Source organism: Cebus imitator, unplaced genomic scaffold, assembly GCF_001604975.1.
Source record: "Cebus imitator isolate Cc_AM_T3 unplaced genomic scaffold, Cebus_imitator-1.0 Scaffold332, whole genome shotgun sequence".
Lineage (NCBI taxonomy): Eukaryota > Metazoa > Chordata > Mammalia > Primates > Cebidae > Cebus > Cebus imitator.
The window spans coordinates 358,140-377,420 of NW_016107647.1; the positions used below are offsets into that span (position 1 = coordinate 358,140).

General features: G+C 51.9%; 1 protein-coding gene across 4 annotated transcripts in view; it reads right to left on the bottom strand.

Moving 5' to 3' along the window:
* The window catches only part of NUP210 (nucleoporin 210), a 106,355-nt gene that overhangs the window by 39,542 nt on the left and 47,532 nt on the right, over positions 1-19,281 (bottom strand). For all 4 annotated transcript variants that reach the window (XM_037730140.1, XM_017505021.2, XM_017505023.2 and 1 more), the window contains 8 exons: positions 19,021-19,127; positions 17,858-17,998; positions 17,076-17,213; positions 15,316-15,471; positions 13,379-13,577; positions 10,197-10,342; positions 4,042-4,263; positions 1,992-2,165 (listed from right to left, as the gene is read on the bottom strand). In XM_037730140.1, coding sequence (XP_037586068.1) covers positions 1,992-2,165; positions 4,042-4,263; positions 10,197-10,342; positions 13,379-13,577; positions 15,316-15,471; positions 17,076-17,213; positions 17,858-17,998; positions 19,021-19,127 — 1,283 coding nt within the window. The remainder of the gene's footprint in view (positions 1-1,991; positions 2,166-4,041; positions 4,264-10,196; positions 10,343-13,378; positions 13,578-15,315; positions 15,472-17,075; positions 17,214-17,857; positions 17,999-19,020; positions 19,128-19,281) is intronic.

The following is a 19,281-nucleotide window of genomic DNA, read 5'->3' on the forward strand; positions in this document are numbered from 1 at the left end:
CCCATTTAAGGCCAAAACATAAACCCCACGTTACAAACAGGGAGGCTGAGGTCCAGGGAAGTTAAATGACTTGTCCAAGGTCACACAAGTTTAGGGGTGGAACTCAGCTGGTCCAATTTTAGATCCCAAGGACCTCCCTGATCCAGTGTGGCCAATCCCTGGTGTCTCACCTGGGGGTGGCCCCATTCATGCCCTAATAAGTCTCATGCAACTGGTGCCCACCCACAGTGAGCAAGCCACACGCTGGAGGACCTGCTCAGAGGGCCAGGGTCAGGCTGAGCCTGGCTCCACCTTGTCACTCTGATCAGTCATTCCATTCTGGTGTCTCTCCTCACCAATAGTTTACTCTGCAAACACATCTTGTGTGGCCTCTGAAGTTGGAGAGTATAAAATTACCTTGATCCTGCACCCAGGCTGCATTGCAGGGATATATCTTTCTCAAAGATTCCTAATCAGAGACCCTAGATTGCAGGGTCACGCCTGAATGGCTGGCTGGTGGCTTGGGAACCTGAGGACTGATGGATCACATGGCTACTCCAGCGTAGAGGTCCATTATTTTCTGGTAGCATCTGTGACGCACAAAGCCAATTCAGAGGCAAGCCCTGCAGCCATTATCTTTAAGTTGAGAGAGACAGCCCTGGGCTAGAGCAGAGGTCCTGGTCGACAGACAGACCAGGCACAATCCAGCCCCAACATGGCTTGCTCAGCTCACAGCCATCGCTAAGGACAGGGAAGATGCACATAGTTCTGATTCATTTTTCTTTGAAAATGAGAAGGCTGGGCCAAGACTGGGGTTGAATTGGCTGTCCCTGAGCTGAGCAGGATGCCTTTCCAGAAAGGACATGCTCTCCAGTTCAGCTACTCCCTGCCCCGTTCTCCAGCAGCATCCCTGTGTGGCTTTTCCACCCATGAATCTGCAAGAGTCACGGGTGAAGACAGGAGTGGCAGATGCACAGTGCATTCACCGGTTCACTCATCCATCACTCCTAGTTACTGAGCTCCTCCTATGAGCCAGGGTCTGCTCTAGGACTCACAAAGAATAAATGGAGTCAGCTCCACAGCGTTAGATTGTGGTGAGCTCGCACGTGCCTTCCTCAGAGCCCTGCCTTGCTCCTCTGAGTGGTCTCCTCCGTGCTCGGCTGCTGCCCGATTTCACTTCCCTTGCAGCACTTGCCACCTCCAATACATCTTATTTGTGCATCTCCTGGTCTCCCTGTCATCTCTAGGAGGGAGGTTCCTTGCCTGTCCTGATTACCATGCAATCCAAAACCTAGACCTGTCTCTGGCACAGAGGACATGCTCCATAAGTACATACTCAAGGAGTGAGGAGCCACCTACCTGCCTCCTCTGAGAAGGCGCTGGGGGCTGATGTTGGCCAGATGGTGTCCCACGTCCCTTAGCCTGGACACACTCAGCACCCTGGACTCTGAATGCACTAGGGACTACGGCATGGATGTGTCTCAAGTCCAAGGGGAGCAGACCTGTGGCTTCCCCATCGAGCCCTGCTGTTAAATGGATCCCCAAGGGTCTTTATTCCCCTCCCAACATTTACTTCTGAAACTCAGCTCCCCCATGTCCCCCACATTGTGAGAATGCTACAGCTGGTCACCTCTCCTCGGCAGCCCCCACACCCACCCTGACCCTATGTACTCTGTCCATAGACACCCACTTTAACACCCTCAAGGTACAGAAGACGAGATATTTTTAAACTACCAAGTGCCAGAGACAGAGTGTGGAAGAGGACTTCCATGCTATCTTCACCTGGCACTAGTAGCTGTGACTTTGGTATGCCCCCCACCTCTCCAAGCCATGTGTCCCCTGCCTATAAAACACAAATGAAACCAGTGTCCTCACAGGGCCAGCTGTGGAGACAAAGGCAGTGCAGCGTAGAGCTATGTCCGTTACAATGCTCGGGACCATGGGCAAGGCCACCAATGTCCTCCTGCCCAAGCAGGCAGCACCCTCGCCTCCCGAGCATAGCCCACACTCACCACTTGCTTGTTCTGCTGCAGCAATGGACAGGACAGGTCCAGCTGAGGGCTGGTATACACAGGTGCAAGGGTGAGCCTGGACGGTGGGGCACAGACGAACTTCACCACAGCAGGCTCCACCGCAGGGAAGGGGTTGGTGAGACTGGGCTTGTTCCCCACCGACAGGGCGATGACCTGGGAGGGCGCAGTGGGCAGTCAGACCCCCAAGCTTGAGTTCCTGCTCCTTTCTGAGCTGTGCTACGCCCCATCCCAGCTCCCTCTGACTCAGTTTTCTCCTTTGTAGGACGGGAGTGATGATTATATTCACACCACAGGATCTTAACAGAGGCCCAGTGGCACACGGGTGAGAAAGTACCTTCTCAACACTTAAGAGACCCTCAGATAGGAGCCCATGTTTCCTCTGCAAATGTCAGCCAGAACTACTGGCTGCTCCTATCCCAGGGAAGAGGTAGACCTGGTGAGGCTTCACGGTTTCCCAGGACCCTAGTAAAACCCCATGGTCGCATTAGCAAATTCACAAGTTCAAGGATGCTTCAACGAGGAGTCCACATTGAGGTGAAAACATCCATGGAACGAGGGATAGACGTGAGAAGTGCGTGCTGCAGAATGACCGGGGAAGCGAGTCAGATAGGAGCTCTGCGGGACAACGCCCAGGAGGAGCTGAAGCCTGCCCTCCGCCTCCTCACGCTCTGTGCTCCATGGGCTGCTGCAGAGGGAAATCCATGGTTCAAGAAAAGAGGGAAACCTGTCTGCCTGGAGAGCTGGGACCTCAGAAATCATATCTGACCTCCTCTTTTCTGGAGTACCACAGCTCAGGGCCCATCTTGAGGGAGGGCCCTCAGCCTCCTCAGATGACATGCATTTTGTGGAGGACACGAGCACCCACCCCTCCTGACCATGAGGCAGGACCAAGGGCAGTGTCTTCCCTGACTCTACACAGGCCTTCTGTCTGCAGCCGGCGCCCCACTTGAGGGAGCCCCAGAGCGCTGGATGGGGAGGGCCCTAGAGGTAACCCCACTTGGGGGGTCAAACTCCTACAGCCCTGGGAGGGGACAGGGATGGTGGGGTCATGCCAGGGATAGGAAATGTATCCAACTTAAATCATGAGGAATTTTATTCTTATTGTATTATTTTTTATGATGTTGTTATTATTCCTGTTGTTTTATTGTTTTTCCAAAACCACTACAATAGTGAGTGGGACCTATCACTGGGCATCTTTTCTGGCCATACCAGGGCAGCTGTGGCATGGCTGATGCCATAAGGGCATCATGGGAAGCATGCATGTGCGTTTTATTGCCAACTGATATTCCCTGTCCTGTTATACATGCAGGAATATCCTTCACTTCCCAAAGAAACGAGCTCTCTCCCATCTTCCTGCTTCCTGCCAAATACCCCTTTTGCTTTGGGCTCCCTGCCTTGGAAATGGAGCAGTAGATGCCCACCAGGAGCCCCAGGAGCTCTCAGCCCACCCTCCCCAGGGAAGGAGTGCCAGGCCCCAGGGCACCTAAACAGCAAGATGACCTCCAGCCAGCCAGCCAGCATGTAGGGATTCAGGTCACATATGTTTTGCCTGGTCCCCTCAGTCTCTTAAGCTTTTGGTTTTCAGCATTAAAAAACTTAAGAGATTACTCATGCCAAAAAATATTGTGATTTCCAGGTTATCCTCAAGAACCAACAAGGTATGTCAAACCTGGGTCTATAGCCTCATTCATTTACAACCCTGGAGACATTGGACTTGTGATTCCCGATCTCAAAACCTCCAGCTCTGGTTTGATTAGTCGGGGATGCTGAAGCCCATGGAGGTGGCAAGCCACCCGAATGACCTGCTCTATGAAAGCTGGCATAGCGGGAGGTCCTCACTGATGAACCCACCTGGTGTTCAGTCGGTCATTCCACCATACCACGCCTCAGTTTGCCTGTCTGTAAAACAGGTACAATCGGAGTGGCTGTCTCTCAGGGTTACTCCAAAGATGAAATAAAACAATACTCAGAGAGTCATTTTCCACCCCTGCCTTAGGGCAAGGAGGGTCTGTGGCGGCTGCCCACTCACCTGCTCACCCAAGGCCTGGCAGGTCACAAGGATCCAGTGTTGCTGATAATTCCGGGAGGAATGGGGGGCAAAGAGAGCCAGGCTGATGCTGCCAGTGTCCTCAGAGGTGACGTTCTGGAAGAACTTGGAAGGCTCGAGGATCCAAGGTCTCGGACCTCCTTCAAACAGCATCTCCTTTGAGGAGCCCAGGGTTACCAAGGCAACTGAGGAGGGATCCACAGCCTGGGGACGGAAAAGGCAGAAGACTTGGCATTCTTTTAAGGCAGCACTGGCAGGAGCCGGGCATCCCAGCCCCGCATCCTCACCCTGCTTGTGGGGGCCGGTGGTCAGGCAAGCCCCATCTTCTGTTTGAAACTCGTTCTCCTCATCTGCAGCACTCATAGGGATCGTTACAAAGACCAAGAGGAGTCGGGTATAGATAGAATTAAGCCCTCACTCTGACAGACTGATGGAGGATGTACATGGATTTGCCTCTTTTGTAAAACAATCTGGTAAAAGCCTTGAAAATACCCACAGCCCTGGAACCCAGGAACTCCTCATCTGGAACCTAACCTAACAACACAATAGAGAAACATGCCAACGCACAGACAGATGTTCATCACACTATTATTTCCCACAGCAAATAACCAACAACAATCTACAATCCAGCACAAGGAACTCAGTTCTCATGGTGTTTCCCAATGACAGAACCTTATGCAGGTCCCCAAAACAGTCTTTACAAAGATCTACAAGCACAGGATATAAAACTGATGGTGCAGTTTGATCACAACCATGTTACTGTAAAAAGCATAAAACTGGGCCAGCCATGGTGGCTCACACCTGTAATCCCAGCACTTTGGGAGGCCAAGGCAGGTGGACCACCTGAGGTCAGGAGTTCGAGAACAGCCTGGCCAACATCACGAAACGCTGTCTCTACTAAAAATACAAAAATTAGCCAAGTGTGGTGGCGGGTACCTGTAATCCAAGCTACTAGGGAGGCTAAGGCAGGAGAATCGCTTGAACCCAGGAGGCAGAGGTTGTAGTGAACTGAGATCAGGCCATTGCACTCCAGCCTGGGCATCAAGAGCAAAACTCCATCTTACAAAAAAAAAAAAAAAAAAAAAAAAAAAAAAAAAAAAAAAAAAAAAAAAAAAAAGCATAAAACCATCCTAAAGAGATATCTGCCAGGTGACCAAGATATCTGCATGATGTCCTAGCTGGCATCATTGTCAGTGGTCTGTTCCCTTCCTTCTGAGCCACCCGGCTTCCCACAGTTTGTACCAGGTATGCACAAGCATCAAGGGTGGGTCTTGTGGCACCTAGAACCATGCCTGGCACATAGTAAGCGCTCAACAATTATTTGGTGAATGAAAGTGAGTTGGCAAGTAAAACTGTGGAGTCCTTAAAGTATCCAGTAAACAAAGAAATAATTAAAGTAATATGTCACACAAAGCCCTCATTTCCTCCACGGCCTAGGGCAACCATGGTGCCAAGGGTCCCATGACCTCCCAGTATGGGCAATGGCAGTGCTTAGATTCTGTGTAACAGGGTGTCATTCCCACCCAACCTCCAGGAAGATGTGGGGACTCCACAGGAGGACCCCTCACTCCAGTAACACAGCAGGGGTGCACAGAGGAATGATTCACTCTGAGGGGTCCTACAGCCCTGCTCCTTGACTCCTCACCCAGCTGCGCTCACCTCCCACTGCAGAGGGTCTCACTGTGGTGACTGTCAAGTCCTCACTTATCAACTTACTCTACCTTCAAGCGGTTGCCACGTGTCCCTTCCTAAGACACAGACCTGACCATGTCTCTTGTGCATTAAACTATTCCACAGCGCCCACAGCCCTCAGAATACAGGCTTAGCTTCTGTCCTGGGACTTGGGATCTCCCAACCTGGCCCCAGTCCCAACATCAGACTACTGGCATCTTTCCAGAAAGCCATGCTTAGCTGTCCCCAGGCCTTTGCAAAAGCTACCCTCCTGCCTTTATTCCTAATCACTTAGGCGACCCCTCCTCACACCACAGGGCTCAGCACACTGGTCTACAGAATGCCCCGCTTCCTCCCTAACCCAGTGCTGACCTGTGGCCCAGGTGAATCTTCTCCGGCCCCCACCTCACCTGGTGCTCCTCACCCTGAAGGAGCTTCATGGCTTGGGGGTCTCCCCGATCAGGCTATAGGCTCGTGGGGGGGTAGGGTGTGTCTGTTTCCTTCTGCATCCGTGGCATGATCTTAACCACATGAAGGAAAAATCTTATAAGAAAAATATTCCCAGGCTGGGCACGGTGGCTCACACCTGTAACACCAACAGTTCGGGAGGCCGAGGTAGGCAGATCATGAGGTCAAGAGATCGAGATCATCCTGGCCAACATGGTGAAACCCTGCCTCTACTAAAACTACAAAAATTAGCCAGGCATGGTAGCACACACCTGTAGTCCCAGCTACTCAGGAGGCTGAGGCAAGAGAATTGCTTGAACCCAGGAGGTGGAGGTTGCAGTGAGCCAAAATCATACCACTGCACTCCAGTGTGTGACAGAGCAAGACTACTCCCCACCCACAAAAAACCTCCTGCCACATCCACACACAGCAGAAGGGTCATGCTAGCTCTCTGGGTTATTTTCTAAGGGCACTAATCCCAGCTGTGAAGCTTCTGCCACATGATCTAGTCACTCCTCAAAGGCCTCAGCTCCTATTGCTGTGGGGTCGGCATTTAAACATATGTATTTGAGGACACACAAACATCCAAATTATGACTATCTACAAGTAAGGAAGATCTCAACAGTCACCAAAATCTGCTGGTGCCTTGACTTGGGACTTCCCAGATCCTGAACTGCAAGAAATAAATTTTTGTTGTTTATAAGCCATCCAGTCCAAGGTATTTTGTTAAGGTGACCTGAATAGACTATGACACTTTTCAAATGAGAATTCTGTCCTTTTGACTTTGTTTTTCAATATGAACATTTTTTGAGTCTGATATAGGTTATCAACTGTCTCTGGGCATCCCTCCCTGCACACATGTGCTCACACACAAACAATTCCAAGGAGCCTGTGGTGCCCCTGCTGAAACCCATCCCAGACTCCACCTTCTACAGAGCCAGGAGTGGCCCGTTTCCAGCAGGAGAAGCACTAAGCATGCTCAGGGCTTTCACCTCTGCTCCTCTAGAAACTCCCTGCTAGAGACAGCGGCATAGCCCAGTTTTGCTCACCACTCAGGCCTCTGCCTGGGTATCACCTTCTCAGACAGGGTCACCCTTCACCTGTCACCTCCTTTCCAGCTCAACTCTTCATCTCCGCCCATCAGCCACCACTGGATATACCATCATTTGTGCCTTTGCTTCTCTGTCCCCACTGGAAAGAAGCTAGTATGTGACCTTAAACAAGTTAATGTCTACAAGGCTGTTTCCCCAGTCCTGAACATGTGACTAGTACATGCTCAATCAATGGCCCCTGCTGTTACAACTGTTATTATTATTAACTGTCATTCCCACTTTATAGACAGAAAGGATGAATCTCAGCAGATGAAGACACTGAGCCAAGCTAACCCAGCTGGTGGGCCCGGGTCTGTTCTGACTCTTGATCCCATGCCCTTACCCACATCTTGTGGCCACAACCAACAAAACCCCACTATGGGCAAAGCAGGCCACTGTATGTCTTGCCAAAGACATTTTTGTGACCACCCCAAAGAGAAATAACTGTTCGAAGGATCTGTGTCCTACAATTAACAACCGAAGGACGAGGAATTCTCACCTTCCTGTTTAATTCTCTCCCCCAGGCATAAAAGTGTCATGGAACCCTGTGCCAAGAAGAGAGGTTAACAACGCAGCTGATGAAGGATGCTCATGAATTGTGCAGGCTCCTCAGCGGGTGTCAATGCCCACATATTCCAAATATTCCTCATGTGCGACGGAAACATCAATTCCTGTATTGTTAAGTCCCTGTTGCTTGGCTTTTATTCCTTGTAAATAAACCTGATCTCAACTGCTATCTAGGCAGAAGAGAGGTGAAAGGAGAAGAGACCCATATCCATTTTTCTCTATAATCTGCCCAGTCAGGAAGCCACCTCACTGAGGAGCCTGTCCGCCTTATCCTCATCCTTACATACCAGCTCAGGACTATGAGCTCGGGTTCTGGCGTCTGTTGCTCCAGCCAAACATCCTGATAATCCAGAGCCCGCGTCCAGGAAGGGCCCCGAAGAACCTCTCCCAAGTGCCTGGTAAAACACTCCAGCTCCCAAAAGGTGTGGCCGGGTAACCCCACAATGCCTACTGTCCTCAGGGATTTCAACTCTCTCCACTCTGCTCTCTTGATACTCTCACATGCTGCAGTGCTGTGCTTGAGCAGAGGTCGGGGGAAGTCTCAACCTCCTCATTTTAAACTCCCACCCCTATCACCCCTTCATGCTCTACTTTATCCATGGCAAGCAGAGACAAAATACATTCTTTTTTTTTTTTTAAATGAAGTCTCACTCTGTCGCCCAGGCTGTAACGCAGTGGCACAATCTCAGCTCACTGCAACCTCTGCCTCCTGGTTCGAAGCAATTCTTTTGCCTCAGCCTCCCAAGTAGCTGGGACTATAGGTGCACACCACCACACCCGGCTAATTTTTGCATTTTCAGTAGAGATGGAGTTTCACAGTATTGGTCAGGCTGCTCTTGAACTCCTGACCTCGTGATCTGCCTGCCTCAGCCTCCCAAAGTGCTGGGATTGCAGGTGTCAGCCACCACGCCCAGCCACATTCTTTGCTTTGTTTACAGTCATCTCTACCTCTCTTTGCCAGATTGCCACTTCCTGGAGACAAAGTTCTGTTTTCTGCCCTGATGCATCTCTAGGGACTGCAGCAGGGATTGCACAGATAGGTATTCATGCCTATATGCTGAAGGAACAAACAGGTGGAGGACATGGAGCAGGGCTAGGCCTCTGATCACTAATGGACATCTAAGAATTATCTCCCATGTTTGCACTGGAAGTCAGGAGGCTTTGTTCTGCCCTGGCTGGGTGACCCTGGAAACATTTCCCCACTCATTCATTAAAAACAAAACCACCCTTGGTTGTTGTCTGCTCTGTGCCAGGCACTGAACCCTACGGCTGGGGGTTCAGAGCTAAAAGATCCTAACATCGCCAAGCTTGCTTCCAATGGGTGACAGGAACAAAAAAAATGGTACAAACCATGGGGACCAAAGCTGTCTTTGAGGCTGACCCCGGGAGCAGAAAAATGCAAGGACTCCTGGCTAAGCCAAGGAGGCTGGGGCTCCCCTACAACTGCCCTCCAGCCCTTCCCGGAAGGAGAGTAGGAACACCTCACCAATGAACCCTCTTTGCCCCTTTTGCATGCTAGGCAGAGTTCAAAGAAAGGAATGATTACAGCAGGCAGCCTCCTGCGTGGCAGTCCTCACATGGAGCCTTCCCACCCACACCAGAGGAAAGCCCAGTTCTTTCTTATCCATGTTTAATAACTAGCCCTTCCGGAGCCTGCACTACCCCTAGACTGCGTGCTAAGCCCATTCCATTCGTGTGCTCAGCGAATCCTCTCCACGACCCTATGAGGCAGGCGCTGTCTCAGGACCATTTTACAGTCAGGGAATGTGAGGTCCAAGAGTGGGTGGGGGTCAGGCTGGACTCGGCTCGGGAGGGTGGTGTGACGCTGAAGCTATGTGCTCTGCCCCGCACAGGTCATGGCCACCACTGTCCTCAGATGGGAAGTGGGATGGACTGTCACTAGGCCAGGGCAGATCCTCTCTGACCCCAGTCTGGGAGCCCTCAGCATCTGCCACACCACAGGGCTGCTGTACCAATTCTAGGGCTTTGTGGGGACACCATAGCTCTGGAGTGAAGCGGAAGCGCCCCTCTACTCTGACCCCTGCTGAACACACTTCCAAAGCCCTTGCAGCCCACAATCCTGCCTTCGTAGGGAGAGGCTGGCAGATTGGTGTCCTGCCAAGCCTGCCAAGCGCTGTCTCGTGTAACCACAGAGACGCCCGCAACCACTGCCCCATCAGGGAGGCTCTGCTCCTTCCACATGGATCCTGCTTTTAGCCAGAAATCACAGGAGAGGGAGTTGTGCCAAAAGCTATTTTGAAGGAATTGGGTTTGTCACGGAAATTCGTCAGAGCAAATGGGTAATTTGCATCCAGAAGGAGTGGGCAGGGTGGGTGGTAAAGCGCAGGGCCCCTGACTCACCTTGAGTGGCAGGTAGGCAGCAATACTAATCTTGGCACTCAGGTGGACGTTGCCGTGTCTGTAGCTCACGAGGAGTGTGGTGGAGCCCTGGGCCTCGGCCTTTACCCGGACACCGCTGCAGTACTCAGAGCCTGGTGGCAGCCTCCCTGCACAAAGGAGAGAACCAGATGGTCACCCTGAAATCACCTTTTGAGACGGAGTCTCGCTGTGTTGCCCAGACTGGAGTACACTAGCATAATCTTGGCTCACTACAACCTCCGCCTTGTGCTTATGGTCTGTGTATCATCTTTGGACAAATACCTATTCAAGTCGTCTGCCTGTTTGACTGGGTTATTGGTGCTATTGCTGTTGACATTTAGGAATGCTTTATATATCCTAGATATGAATCCCTTATACAATTTGCAGATATTTCCTCCCATTCTGTAGGCTGCCTTTGCACTCTGTTGTGTCCTTTGATATAGAGAACTTTTTAATTTTTGTTGTAGTACGAGCTATTTTAAATTTGTAGCCTGTGCATCTAGTGCTATAGGCAAAAAAAATCAAGGCCAATTCCAATGTCCTGAAGCTTGCCTCCAGTTTTGTTTCAGAAGTTTTGTAGTTTTCAATATTATATTAGGTCTTTGATCCACTGTGACTTAATTTTTGTTTATGGAGTTATGGAAGGGTCTAACTTCATTCATATGCATGTGGATATCTATCTGGTTGTCCCAGCACCATTTGGTAAACAGACTGTCCTTTTCCCATTGGACAGTCTTGGCACCCTTGCCAAAAATCATTTCACCCTGCCGGGCGTGGTGGCTCACGCCTGTAATCTCAGCACTTTGGGAGGCTGAGGCGGGCGGATCACCTGAGGTCAGGAGTTCGAGACCAGCCTGACCAATATGGTGAAACCCCGTCTCTACTAAAAATACAAAAAATTAGCTGGGCATGGTGGTGCGTGCCTGTAATCCCAGCTACTTAGGAGGCTGAGGCAGGAGAATTGCCTGAACCCAGGACGCGGAGGTTGTGGTGAGCCGAGATCGCACCATTGCACTCCAGCCTGGGTAACATGAGTGAAACTCCACCTCAAAAAAAAAAAAAAAAAAAAAAATCATTTCACCCTGGGTGAGTAGGTTTTTATCTGGGCTCAGTATATTCTATAAGTCTGTCTATGCCAGCACCATGTAGAGAGGTTCACAGTAGTGCCCACAGCCCAGGGGCTTTCAAGAAGATGCCACCCAAGAAGGCAAGGCAGAAATGGGACCATAAAGTCCAACTGTAGTAAGCAGAGGGAGCCACAAAGGGAAGGCCAGCCTGGACCAGGGCTGCCAGGGCTCTTCCTCGGAGCCATGATCAGAGTCTGGCCACCAGTGCTCTGAGCCTGGGAGGTGGCACAGGGAGTTTAACAAGGGACCAAACCTGTTTCCACAGCTGAGTAAGCTCCAGGGTAGGCATTATAGGGACAGGTCAACCTGCTGACCGGACGTGCTCTTAAGCCCCATGGGGTGAGCATCTCTGTCCTGACAGAGCCCAGGTCTTTATGATACATATTTTCACACAGCCTGGGCCCTACACACCTCCCTACACATTACCATGCACACTCCATACCAGGGGCGGTGCAAGCCACTTCCTAAGAGAAACTTTGACACCATGGGATTCCTATCTTGACTGCTGTTTTCAGAACTCAAACTCCTGGAGAAATGCCCTGCATTGTGCTGAGGGATATTCACTTGTAACTGTCACAATAAACAAGAGCTGTCATCCCATTTTATAGTTAAAGAACCCAAGTCTCAGAGAAGCTGGGCAGCACACTGGCATCATACAGCCAGCAAGGGAATAGGGTGGCTCAGACCCAGACCTGTGGAACTCCAAGTCCTGAACTTTACTCGCTGGAACCTGACCCCATGCCTGGGCAGCAACCTGCAGACTCCCCCTCCAGGATGGTTGTGGCAGGCAGTGAAAGGTGGGTAATGGTTCAGGTCCTGCTGTCAGCAGGCCTCTCCCACGCACAAGGCTTTTTCCTCCATCCTAAAAGATTACCTGGCAGATGACATTATAGACTTCATGAGCTTAGTTTCTCCTGGATGCGGTTTGCTCGGGGATTTTTCAGAGATATTGGCCTCCTTCTGTGCAGCTTCAAACTGCAAAAGCTCTGCATGCAATTACAGCTACAGTTGCATGCACAGCCACTTGGCATCACAGGCGATCCTACAAACACCTCTGCCAATAAAGCTTCCTAAATGCTGCTGGGATCACATCACTCTTCTGCTCAAAAACCTTCAGTGGCTCCCCACTGCCTGCACACCAGGTCCAAGCCCTCTAAAGTTCTCCATGATTCAATGGGTCCTGCCATTCCCAGTCCTCATGTACACAAGCACCACAGATTGCCCACCTCCAGGCCCTGGCACAGGCACCCCTGTCCACCAAATGGTGTCCCCATTATCTTCCAATAATCTGCCCAAATATTACTCCTATTCAATAGTTTACTGGTCCTTTGGTCTTCTGCAAATCAGAGAGGCTTCCCTTCCTTGCCTGATCTTTAGGGCCCATTTCACAGGTGACTAAAGCCCCAGGGTCAGTGTCAGCCACATCCAGCTCTGTACTCCATCCCTGTCCCAGGCCATGTGTGACTTTGGGCAGCTACAGCTACAGAGCCTCAGTTTCTTCATCTGTCACATGGCCCAACAACAGATCCTTCTCCTAGGGTGGTTGTAAAGTCCTAATGAGGCCAGGCATGCAAAGCACCTGTCCTGTCCTGGCAGGGCTGACACTCCATAAACTGTCACAGGCAGACTCCACCCATGTCACCAAAATCCCGCAGCAGAGAACAGATGGGTGGGCCTTGCCTGCCACAGGTGAGAGGACTCTAGAACTAACTAAACCCCTATTGACAATGTATTCTGAATACCAACTGCATTCCAGGGACTGAAATAGGCACTCTGATGTGATTCTATGTAGATGACACACAGCTTAGAGATGCAAAAACTGAGGTTGACTGAAGCCAGTGATTTGCTAAAGTCACAGCCGGCAAGATCCAGGCCAGACCAGAGCCGATGGTGGATCAGGAGACAACTGCCATTCCTTACACTGCAGCCCCTCTGCTGCCTCAAGCCTCTTTGAGAATCCAGGTGGTCCATGCTGAGAACCCAGGCAATCTGGCCCCAGTCCCAGTGTCTGGCACCTGCTCAGCACCGCTGGCTTACCTGGGATTGGCTGGAACACACCCTGATTCTCCACCTCAACAGCCAAGTCAAAGTGAGAGCAATCGCTCAGGGTGACTACCTCGTTGGCCCCGCCAGGCATGAGGCCACTGATCCTCAGGGGTAGCTCCAGAACCTGGCCCACACGTGCCTCCACCTGGCACGGGGCAAACTCCATGCTGTGGGGCTCGATCACACACACCTGGAAGACAGGGGCATGGCCTGGGCTCAGCTGCCTCCATGAGAGAGGCAAGTCCTGTTGCTTGGATTTCCTAAGAGTTGCTGTGTGCTGGGCACTGAGGATATGTCTGTGAGAAGCCTGTCCCAGGCAGTGGGATGATTCAGGGACAGAGAGCAGGGGAGGGCTCTCTGAGGAGTAGCCTAGGACCTCAGACCTGAGAGCCATAGCATAGGCAGCCAGGCAAAGCCGGAGAGGAAAACATTCCAGGTGAAGGGCAGGTGAGTGAAAACGCCCTGCAGCACCTACCAGGCTAGCGCCTTGGAGGATCATGGACGCCAGTGTGTTGAAGTGCACGGCACAGGGGCAGTGGAAAGAGATGGGGCTGGTGGCCATAGTGAGGGGTCCATGTTCACTGTGGCTGAGCTGGGGAACTTCAGAGGTTCCCCATCACCCTGGCTTCTGTGTACCGACCAGCAACTGGGTGAGCAGTGTGGTGAGGAGGCTGTTGGAAAGCCCCAGTGAGTGATGCGGCAGCTTGAGCCGGGGCAGGGCTGTCAGGACCAGTGAGATGTGGGATGAGTTCTGAATGTCTGGTTCACCGAATGGGCTGGTAGAGCGGCTGGAGCCAGGACACGTAAGCACAGCCATGCCTGTATAAAACCAGAGTCCCTGTGCTAGAGATTCTGTTCTAAGCGCACTGCTAACCCCCTCAGTCCTCTCTATTTGCTGGTTAAGGAGGGGCTCTCCCTAATTCCACTCACTTGGTGAGGCGCTGGCCTGAGGGGAAAAAGCCAGCTCCCTTACAGTATGCTGGGTCTGAGTGAGAGCCCCGCAGGCTGGCCCTGAAAGCCAGGTTCTACCCAGGACATATGCTGCCTCCTGAGGAACTGTCCTCAGAATCTGGCTGGGCTGCCGGGCAAACAGTGGCACATTTACCAAGCGGTAGCTGGGGTGAGAGGATGGGGGCTCCAGTTTATCCTGGACCTCATGCTTTGTCTCAATGGCTGGTGCAGAGCCCCTCTCCATGAGAATCAGGCCTGGCTTTAGACAGAGGCAGTTATGGGTCTCAAGTGGAAGACTGGCCAGCCTATCCATCCCTGTCCCCAATACTGGAAAAGCAGGCTGCAGCTGGACTCCACGGGGCTTCCCTTCCTGCCCCAAATGAAAGAATAAAGGGGCTGAGGTCAGAGCACCAGGCAAGTACTCCCTGGAGTCAGGGGTCACAGGTGGGGCTGGCAGAGGCTCAGCTGTGACCACTGCCACCTGGTGCCACTGTGAACTGAGATGGCCCCATAACCCTCAGGGCCAAAAGCCAAGTGTGGGGACCTGTGCAGGGGAACACCTGCCTTCGTATCCACAGGTGAGTGAGGGGAGAGGAGTCTGGCCTGGTCTCTTGGAGCCTGGCGGTGCCCTTTCACTGTGAGTTTACAATCCAGTGCTTGGTGGACCTTCCAATTTGAGATTCCTACCTTTCAGGTCTAGGGAATTTTCTAGAATGACTCTTAGATGATCTCCTCTCCAGAAACCCAGCTCTGTGGATGCTGGCCCTTCTGGGCCCATTGCTGCCTGATGTGAGACATATCCTGTCCATCTTCCTGATGCGGCCGTGAGCTCCTAAGGGAAGGGCTGGGGCTTGATCTCCTAAGTACAGGACTCAGGGCTGGGGATGTTTCTGTGTGAAGTCGAGGCTCACTCAGAGTGGGTGGCTGGAGTCCAACACTTGAGCCTCCCAGGGGGTGTCTTGGCCCTGAGCTCTCACCTTCATCTCACCAAAATGGAGTGGGTTCTGCACATCATGTGCCTGGATCACACTGAGCCCAGTGTCACTGCCTGTGGTCATCACACCCTTGACAGTGACTGTGGCAACCAGGTAGCTTGATGAAGACCAGCTGAAGTTCCCACTGCCGCCGTGGGCCTACAGAGGAAAAGTCATTATAGAACTGGCCGCCTGCCCTCAGCCTGCTGGGGAAGGCAGGGGTCAGAGACAAACGCATGTGCATGCATGCACTCACACTCATACGCATTTACCCTCACACTCATGGGCTCACCCACATACACACTCACCATTCACACTCGCATATACAGCTGCTTGCCCACTCATTCATACACACTCACTCTCACACTTATGCTCACACTTATACACCCAAAGTGCACTCACCTGCCCACTCATACACACACTCATTTACTCTCATGCTCACACTCACGCCCACAGTGGACACACGTACACCTACTCATTCATACAGATGCTCACACTTACATTTACCTTCACATTCACTTTCACCCACTCACCATTCACAGCCACAGTAGAGTCACGTACATTCACCTACTCCCACCAGCTTATCCTCATATGCACACACTCAAACTTTCTCACACACACATACATTCACACATACAACACTCACACCAATACACTCAAACACATACACACTCTCACAGGCTCTAAAACACCTGTGGCCACTTCCTTACTGACACATAAGGTCGATGCCCACTGCAGGGAAAAATGTGGCATCAGCTTGGGTCTGGCTGGAGGCTCCCCCTGCCTCACCCTCTCCGTCCTGTCTCGTTTCTGTCCTTATATTCTGGGGACCTTGAGACTGACACACAAACACCACACCCATGACAGAGGCCCTAGAACCTGGTAGCACCTCCCAGAGCTCAGGCTGGAGTGCGGAGAGCCCCTGGTCACGGAGCCAGTTGTAGGATACTGCCTCCCTGACCAGACACAAGTTCCCAGCACACACCCCTGCCTGCTCCTCATCATCAGCTGAGAGGTCAGTGGCCATGCCTCTGCTCCCAGACCAGGGGAAACAACCCCAGAACCCAAGGGGCCAGGACAGTGACACAGCTGAGCAGAGAGCCAGTGTCAGTGCACAGACAGGACACCTGTCACTACTCCAGGGGACAGCAGGGCTGATGCGCCCTGAGATGACCAAGTGGACTCAGGCCCTGCCTGAGGCGAGTCCCGCTAGCTAACACCATGTGGAAGCATTAAGGTCAGAGCAGTGATAAGTCTCATGTGACTAGGTTGGAGATACTTATCCCTTAAATTTGAATGTTTTCTCTAAGAGTGTGTAGATATATCCCTTTCGAAAAACAATTTTTAGAAAAATAAACATTCATGAAATTCAAATCTTATTCCAGGTTTTCTTTATTGTATTTTTTCTCAATTCTTTTTTCTTTTGGTAGAAATGGAGGTCTCCCTGTGTTGCTCAGCCTGGTATCAAACTCCTAGGCTCAAGCGATCCTCTCTCTTCAGCCTCTGAAAGTGCTAGGACTGCAAGTGTTAGGACTCTACCCTGCCTTATTCTCAATTTTTTCATTGTTTTTTTTTTTTTTTTCACCTGATTACAAAAATGCATTGTTATGATGGAAACCTCAGGAAACAACAAAAATCATAAAGAATGTGATTTAAAATTCTCTATTACCACTGGAGAATACTAAAAGTAATAAAATGTACAAAAAGCCACAATCCCACAGAAGCATCAAAGGAACGCACCCAGAGGTGGGGGTCTCACATACCTTTATTGTGTACTGATAGGCGCCCGTCTTTGGTTGCCAAGGAAACGTCAAGATGCTGGGATAGAGGGTGATGGGGATGTGAATTTCCACCTCCTGCTGGTTCCACACAGGCACCCGTAGTGTGTGGACACCTCCATCCTACAAGGGGTGAGGGTGCCACACATCACCATGACAACCATGTCATTAGCAGTCTTTCCCAGTCACCTTACCCCCACCCCTCCCTGAGGATCAGGCCACAAAGATGGATTTTGGGGGAGAGTGGAAAGGAAGGTGCCAGACACCCTGCGCCCTCTCGTTCTCCACAGGGATGGGTTTCTGTAGCTCTGCTAGGGTCGCTCCTGGAAGTACTGCCTGACTGAATTCTCAGGGCACCCTGGCAGGATAGATGTGTTGCCCCACTCTACAGATGGAGAAACTGAGGTTTGAGAGCTCAAGCAGCATGTCCAACCCCAAGAACTGAGAAAACCAACTCTGGCAGGAGTCACTGTTGGTGCATCAGTGTTTATTCCTGCTATAGACTGCAGCCCCTTCCAGACCAAGGGGGCTTCTGTGTGCGGTAGGAAAAGGAACACCAGGCTGATTTTCCAATCAGCAAAGCTCAAGGCTCACTGGCTTCTTAAAGACAAAGGCAAAAAAGACCCCAGGAAGCAAGCAGCCCAGACAGGCAAAGAGACGCTGGTGGCCTGACTCCCTGGGACCCACGACCCACCTGGGCTAACATTTCTGCCCACAGAGTGGGGTTTCAGAGGTCAAGGCACAGAGCAGGGAAAACACCAACTTGCCTGGTCTACCACAGAGGTGAGGGCTGCGTCAATGGCCGTCTGGCCTCTCTTTAGCGCCCTGATGCGATGATACGACCCATTCTGGGAGGATGAGAGCACCTCAAAGAACTCAGCAGGAAGCATGGTTTCAATTCGAATGTTCTGGAAGGCGAGGCAGAACAGGTTAGAGGTGCTTCTGGGGTGACTCTGGCAAGTCAGTTTGGGCACGAAGCTACAGGACTGAAACCAGCAGCCAGGCCAGGCCAACGGGCCCCCTGGGGCTTAGCAGCTTCCACTAGGAGCAGATGGGTGGGCCGGGCCCTGGAAAGGAGCTCTGACCACTCTGGCCTTTGTCCCCACCCAGGCTGTCCTCCCTACGTGGCCCGATGACCTGTGCTCCTGTTTCAGCTCCCCATGTGGCACCTGGGGCAGCCTGGAGTCTACTGAGGTCTCAATAAGGAACCAATAAATACAGAAAAAGGACATCATGTCCCCTACAGCTAAATGCAAATGGTGACCATCCCAGCCCTTGTTTGATAACATGAGCACTGCAATGACTTCTGCAATGACACCAAGGGGAAACGTCGCCTCCTTCTCCTAAAATTTTCAACGCCACCTGGAAGGGTCTGGAGGTACTCACTGATGAGCCTGGAATTTCTCACAGGGGAGAGAAACGTGGCTGAAACTCCCTGCACATTTCCCCATCTGTCTGATACCCCTTTCCAGAATCAGAAAGTGTGCTGAGCTCAGCTTCTGTCACCCAGGGTTCCAGGTATTTCTGGGTGGATCCCAGTAGGGAGAAAGTCAGGATGTCCTCCCTGAGGAGCAGGGCAAGAAAATGGATTCTGAGGTCCCCAGCTTGGGGAGAAGGGGGCGGGCAGGCGGCAGGCAGAGGCCTCCTCCCTATCCCCCTCTCCTGGAGCCCTGCCACTGTGGCACCCTCTGTCCTCCAGCCCTGCAGGGGCTCTGCTGCGGGGCCGGTGTGCAGGCTTGCAGGCTCTGGAGATACCCTGGGACACCTTGGTGTGTCTCCCGCAGACCTAGGAGTGTCACTAGAAACAGGACCCCTACCCAGTCGGCCCCAGCATGGGGGGGCTCATGCTGCTTTGGGGGCTGCTCTTCAGCAGCTGAGTCGGGCAATGACCCCACCTCATCCCCCAGCGAGGACCTGAGGAGGAACTCACATCTGACAGGTAGACCTTGTTGCTGAACTTGTCAAAAACTTCAATAGTGATTTCATATAGGCGGCCAGTCTCTAGCACCCACCTGTCACCAGGATGAACAGTGAATCCTAAAACAGAAAGGGGGAGCCTGAGCACTCTGGCCGCAAGGGCAGCAGGGCAGAAGAGAATGGGACCACCACCCTCAGCACAGGAGCCCTCAGCATCCACCTGGGAAGCTCCACACCACCCACCCGCAGGCCCCATACCACCCACCTGAAGGCC